This window comes from Papaver somniferum, chromosome 9, assembly GCF_003573695.1.
Source record: "Papaver somniferum cultivar HN1 chromosome 9, ASM357369v1, whole genome shotgun sequence".
In the NCBI taxonomy this organism is placed as follows: Eukaryota; Viridiplantae; Streptophyta; class Magnoliopsida; order Ranunculales; family Papaveraceae; genus Papaver; species Papaver somniferum.
Genome location: NC_039366.1, coordinates 50,694,752 through 50,701,890, shown reverse-complemented (window position 1 = coordinate 50,701,890; position 7,139 = coordinate 50,694,752). Strand labels below are relative to the sequence as shown.

Below are 7,139 nucleotides of genomic sequence, written 5' to 3'. Positions count from 1 at the left end.
TTAGTGTGCGGCCTTTTGGCTTAGCACTAAATTAGCCTGATCCTTGTACATTTTCGCTTTTTTTATTCTATTTTATTGACCGAGTAAAAAAAAAATTTATTCTTCTTTTGAACTTGTTCACATCCAGTTTTTCATCATCAAAGCATATCCTGTTCCTAAGGAACCATAGTTCCATCATTGTTATTGAAGCTACCGGGATCCATAACTCTTTTACAGCTCCACTTTTATGTTTAGAAAAACAGATCACATCTTCATAAGACTTAGGGTTGAAAAAAAGAAATATCCCTCCAAGCCATTTCCAGATTAACTGGCTAAAATTGCAATACCATAATATGTGTTCAAGGTTATCAGAATTATTCCCACACATGTAACATTTTGAAGCAAGACTGAACCCCTTACCTTGCATTTTCTCATCAGTTGCACATATATCCCTTACCAGCTTCCACACATTACTAGTAATTATAGGATGTAAAACTGAATTCCATACATTCTTAGCCCAGTCAACCTTATTGTAATGCAATCTTATCAATTCCACTGCTGATGATATAGTAAACTCACCAGACATAGTGCCAAACCAAATTCTTTTATCTTCTTGCCTTGAAATAATGGGGAGTTCATTTACCTGAAAATAATAGAGCATTCTTTGAGGAACTAGCCATTCACCATCTACAATTAGGTCAACCACCTTCATACTAGCATTTTGCATAATATATTCATCATTTGGGTAAAGTTCCACAAGAGGTTTTTCTTTGATCCAAGCATCCCTCCATACTGAGATTTGGTCATCATTGCATGTGATCCATCTTGTATTTTGTCTTACTTCATCAATAACCCATTTTAAACCATTCCATATTGATGACTTCTTATACCCTGAAATCCATTCTCCATTTACAGTGCAAAATTTTTCCCTCATAAACCTGGCCCATTCTGCATCAGAAGTATGAATTTTCCACACCATTTTCATCAACAATGATTTATTGATCACTTTCAGCCTTCTTATACCAAGTCCCCCCTCCTCCAGTGGTGCACAAGTATCATCCCACTTAAGAGTTACACATTTTCTATCATATGGGTATCCAGTCCATAAGAAGTTCCTTATCAATCTTTCACAAATCTTCACCACACTTACATGCCACTTATATATTGACATATTGTAGATTGGAATGCTACTCAATATAGATTTGATTAATGTAATTCTATCTTTGAAAGACAACATTTTACCAATCCATCTTGCAAGCCTACCCTGTAGCATTTCCGCCACCCCCAAAACAGTGCTTGTTTTCAATCTTCCATGATGTAAGATTACTCCCAAATATTTATCTGGGAACTGAAAAAGATTTATCTGACATTCAACAGTAATTTGTTGTTTCCTTGCTTCACTAACACCACCCACAAACAGTTTACTCTTCATTTGGTTTATTACTTGATCTGAGGATGACTGATAATCTTGTAACAATTTCATCACCTTTTGAATATTTCTTTTATGACCATTAAAGAACAAAAAGACATCATCAGCAAATAAGATATGGGTTGGGTGCACTCCTCTGATGTTTACCATTAGCATTATTTTATTTTCCTCTACCATTTTACTCAAGCTCCTACTCAGTGCATCTTCAGCTATGACAAAAAAGATTGGTGACAGTGGATCACCTTGCCTCAATCCTCTACTCACCTAAAAAAAAAACCACAGTTCCATCATTGATCAACACTGATATTCTTGCTGAGATAAACAACTGATGCAACCACTTTACACAATTCTGTGAAAAACAAATCTTCTCATGACTTCAAATAAAAATTCCTAACTCAGGGAATCATAAGCTTGGGTGATATCCAGTTTTATCCCTACATTCCCCCCTCTCCTCTTAGTATCAATCTTATTTATCATCTCATATGCCAAGACTATCTGCTCTTGTATGCACCTGCCTTTTAGAAAGGCACCTTGTTGCTCTGATATAACCTTCCCCATCAATCCATACATCCTATTAGTCATAATTTTTGTGAAAATTTTGAAACTGAAGTTACTAAGGCCTATTGGTCTGAATTGATTTGGTCTTCTAGCACCCTTAACTTTTGGAAGTAGAAATAAGAAGTTAGAATTCAGTCCTCTTGGTATGAAATCTCTTTTCCAGCAATATCTGATAGCATTTATTACTCCTTCCCCTATAACCTCCCAAGCATATCTGTAGAAAAAACCTGAAAATCCATCTGGACTAGGAGCACTATCTGCATTCATTGAAAAAACCGCCTCTTTAATCTCTTGTGCTGAAAGGATATTCTCTAACATCTTGTTGTCTTCTGAAGACACTACTTTAGGAATTGCATCAAAAACACCATCAATAAAATTAACCTCTTTAAATTTAAATTTGTCCTTAAAATAATTCTCCAAAGTGGATGCAACCATATACTGATCAGTTATAATAACCCCAGACTCATCTTCAAGCTTTGTTATAGCATTTGCAGTATGTCTAGTCTTAATAGAAGTATGAAAAAACCTGGTATTTGCTGCTCCTTCCTTTATCCAATGCTCTCTTGACTTTTGCTGAAGTATAGATTGATGTTGTTATGTCAGAATCTCTTGTCTTCCTCTAGCCATGACCAGATTATTCAACAAGTTAATAATACTTGGGTCTTTTTCTGATACCAGAGTAGCATTTAAAAACCCTCTTTCTACTTCAGCTAATTTAACTCTAACATCCCCAAATACACTCCAATTCCACACCTTAATTTTCAGTTTCAGTTTCTTCATTCTTTGCATAAAAACAAAAATAGGATTACCACTCATCTCCTAATTCCACACTTCCTGTATTACTCTCTTGAAATCTTCATGTTCAAGACAAACTTTTAAAACCCTAAGTGGCACATTGTTTGGCTTAGAAACCATTAAAAAAGAGCCCAATAAAGGACTATGATCAGATACACTTCTCACTCCCACTTTATAACTCCAATCTGGGTACTTTTCAATCCACTTTAAATTGTAAAAAGCCTTATCCAAGGTACAAACAATTCTTTTACCACTTGCTTTATTGTTACACCAAGTATATTGCAGACCTGAACTAGATGCTTGTATTAAACTGCATGCATTCATGGCTTCATGAAAATCTTGCATTGCAACCCTCAGGGGAGCCCTACCACCCATCTTATCATCTGCACTTAAAATTGTATTAAAATCACCAATTAGCATCCATGGTAAATCCATATTGTTAACTAATTCCAATTCAGTATATAATTCTCTTCTATCCACTGTCAAAGAAGCAGCATGTACTCCAGAAACAAGGACACCCCCCACATTTACAGTAATTACTTGTTTTGTAATGGATATAATTGTTGGAGTTGTGATTGAAGCATTCCAGAACAATCAAATATTTTCTTTTCCCCCATTTACTGATTTGTGAATTATCTTGTGATTCATACCAGCCAGCTTCAAACTTTTGCAATCTTTGGAATTCCATTTTGTTTTTGGTTCCACCACCCAAACTAAAGTAGGACTAAAATTCTTCACTAAACTTCTTAATTTGTCTTTGGCTTTAGGTCTCCTTAAGCCTCTGAAATTCAAAAATATTATCTTCATTTAGAAGTGTGAGACTGAGAAGCAGCATGGCTTCTCACCCTTTTTTTTTTCTTTCACTAAATTAGTAGCATTTTGTTTTCTTGTAGTAATTAAGATGATATTCTTGGGTTTAATAACTTTCTTCACAACTTCTTGAACTCCCTGCACTTTATCATTCTCAATAGTAACAGCATTAATAACAGAAGAACTACAAGATGCAACTTCCAGTAATTTCTTCACACTTATAGGAGATGGCTCTTCAGACACTAATTCTTGTAGCACATGAAATTTACCTGAACTTTTACTTACAGACTCAATAGTCCTCTCAATTACCTTCTCAAAGGGAGGCAAAATAGCAGTAATTACTTCATCTTCGCAAAAATCTTCATTCTCAACATCCTTAGACTTCTTTGTTTTAGGAGTATAACAAATATCAAAACCATCTGGTTGCTGTTGATTCTTCTCTTTAAGCTTCCAAATCTTCTTTGGTACCACTTTAGGAATCTCCCCCTCTAATGGGTTTTGTACTGATTCATCAGCACTCTACATTCAGATACCAAATGTCCTACCACTTTATAATGGTTGCAAAAACTTGGTAATTTAGGAATTTGTACCTCCTGTTCAAAAACACCATATTTAGATTTAACTTCAACATGGTAAGGTATCGTATTTGCTAAGTCCACTTCCACTAAAACACTAGCATAATAACCTACCTCCTTCTTTAGACTTGTTTCATCCACTTTAATATCTCTTCCAATGGCATCACCTAATGACATAAGGATTTTTTCTTTGGTTTCCCATAATCTCAATTTTAGAATTTGAGAATCCACCTTCCGAAATCCATTCCAAATATACTTCATGTCTAATTCATTATCTAGCTTAATGATGAAAAAACCTTTACAAAGAGGGATTAATTGATAGTTACCTGATATTTTCCATTGTTTTCTCAAAGCATCTTCTGCAACGGCAAATTTCATCTATACAAAATCCAGTCTGCCAATTAGACTGAACCTTCATTCATTAAGACTTTCATCGATTTCCTCGTCTGGGATGTATAATGAAGGAACCACATAAGGCTTCTCACTCTCAAATCTTTTACCACTTTGTTCAGTAGAAAAGAAACTAAAGTTATTGTTACTCTTCTTCGATCCAGAATTCATAGGCTTGAAAGATTCTAATTAAAACAAAAAACCTGTTCCGGATAATAACGTGAATGAAATTTACCACCAATCATGTAGAATAAAACGTGAAAAACACCTGAAATTAATGGATCTGAACTCGAAAAACGAAGAGAGAATATTGAAAAAATTCGCCTGAGTTAATCGCCCGATTCGCAGAGCGTGACTCAACCCGATTATATTTCAATCTGAGATGACTTAGACTTGATCATGAGGGGTTCTGATAGAAACAATATGTGAAAAAGTCACAATATGTTGAATCGGTTTTGGTTTAGCATAAAAGCATATGTGTTTCGAGGGTTTTCAAATTTTGCTTGCAATAGTTAAAAACCGGTTTTCAACCTTTCTCTGGTAAAGGTTGGTTGTTGTTATTCTTTTGTTTTTCATAAGGATGAAAACATAATGATATTTCGATATCAATTCTCCCTGGAAGAAGATGCAAACATATTGGAGAAGAGGATGCGAAATTTGAGGTAACAATCTTGTTAGTTAATTGTTTTCCTGTTTAAGAAAAGCCTGATTTTATTTCGTATACTTATTGCTTTTGCTTAACAAAATTTCGGTACAATTGATGTTTTATTCCATGATGTGTGTATGGATGTGTGTGTGATTTAATTGTTTCCGGTTAAGAAAAACTATTGTTATCTTGCTTTATTGTGTGGTATCAATTGCTTAGGCTTACAAAATTTCGGTGCAATTGCGGTGCTACAATGTCTATGTTGTTTCAATTGCTTCCGGTTGAGGTGAATAATTATGCAAGTTGATTTATTTTGGTTTGTATGAATTGTTTATGGTTTAACGAAAGAAAAGGTTTACGAGATGAATTGTTTAGTCCAATTCGATTCCGGATAAGAGAAACTAAGTTAATTCTGATCTTAGTTAGACTTATCAAAATGGAGGTTTCGGCTATTCAAGTCATATCGAATGCCTTAATAAGAAAATACTAGTTAACTAACCTAGTACTTGTCTTGTTTAAAAGTTAAAGGTCTAAGTTATATGGATAATTAGAGCCTGATGAGAAAAATAGAGTTATCTTTATTTTGGTCTTATTGAACAAGCGATTGTATTTGTACAATCGACTTAGCAAAGGAACTAAAGTGCTTAGTTGATTTTTGGTTTGCTAAACTATTAGGGAAAATTGCTTCGGTCAATTGTTTCCTTGATAACATATCAAAATAAATTACTTTGTAGTTTCGATTTTGATATTGGTTATCAGATATTGTGTGTGGAACCCTCGTGCTTAACTCTATAGTTTGCAAGTCTATTTGAGATTTATAAGATTCTTTTCGGTTTGTCCTTTATTTTTCGTTTCTTTGTCATTTTGTGACAAAAAGGGGGAGAAATATATGGAGTAAACAAGTGATATTGGCATTGATTTTATATTGATTGGTATCACTAAAAGAAAAGAACAATTGTGCTTAAACGTTTATCTAACGAAAGAGTGAAAGCATAGACTAAGGGAGAGTAACATATCATTACAAAGGAATAACAAAGACGTGCGGATTGATAAAATTTACCTATCTTACCTTTAGGGGGAGTAATATTTTTTGTTATCATAATGTCAACAATGCCATTTAAGGATTGAATGTATACAGGTTATTGTGTTGTTGAATTCGGGAATCAACTGTATGTGTAATGAATTCTTGTAATTTGTTTATCCATATGATGTAAGAGTTTTGGCACTAAAATTGACAAAGGGGGAGATTGTTAGAGCATAGCTCGATTGAACCCACCAAGCGTTGGTGTGTCAAGTTTGGTTGTCATATTTTAGTGAATCAAAACTCATTTAAAGACGTCGCTTGATTATGTACTAGAGTCAACTTCGTATAGGTTAGCTTGAAAGTATTAGGATATGAGACATTACAAGTATTGCGAAGACTTGAAGAAGTGAAGAAGTAAGAAGCTACAACGACAACATCATCCTTCCACTTGAGGTTAGTGATATTTGAATTGAATTGTTTCATTCCCCAACGTATCTTTCAAGTCGTGCATATTGAAAACAAAACTGTAAAGCACGAACACCTCTAGATAGACATAGTATTAAGGAATACAATACGAGGTTTATTGCTTAACCATTAAACTTTGTAGATAAGACATCGACATAATCGTTTAAATTCTATTGTGATTATGTATGGGTATGAGGTGAGGATTTCATCATAGGAAACAATGTTTTACATATGTTATAAGGAAGTAAATTCACAAACTTGTTTTGTTAATCTAAAGGAAATCGCCAGGCGTTATTGGTATTTTTATTCATTGCATATCTTGTGAACAACCAATATGTGTGATTAGTATAACCGCTCATGATTTGTTTGTGTTCTTGGTAAAACTATTCACAAAGGCCTGACTTAAGTATTGGTATGACTTTTATTAGTGAAACCGATCTTAAGTAATTACCTGAGATGGTATGATCG

General features: G+C 34.2%; 1 protein-coding gene across 1 annotated transcript; it reads right to left on the bottom strand.

Annotated features, from left to right (window-relative positions):
- Positions 1-303: 303 nt before the first annotated feature.
- On the bottom strand, positions 304-4,407 carry LOC113311932. The gene is made up of 7 exons (XM_026560714.1): positions 4,162-4,407; positions 3,607-4,090; positions 2,840-3,240; positions 2,642-2,740; positions 1,847-2,539; positions 400-1,672; positions 304-311 (listed from the first exon to the last, which is right to left on the bottom strand). Exons 1-7 carry the CDS (start codon positions 4,405-4,407, stop codon positions 304-306), a joined length of 3,204 nt encoding a protein of 1,067 aa, XP_026416499.1.
- Between the last annotated feature and the right edge of the window lie 2,732 nt (positions 4,408-7,139).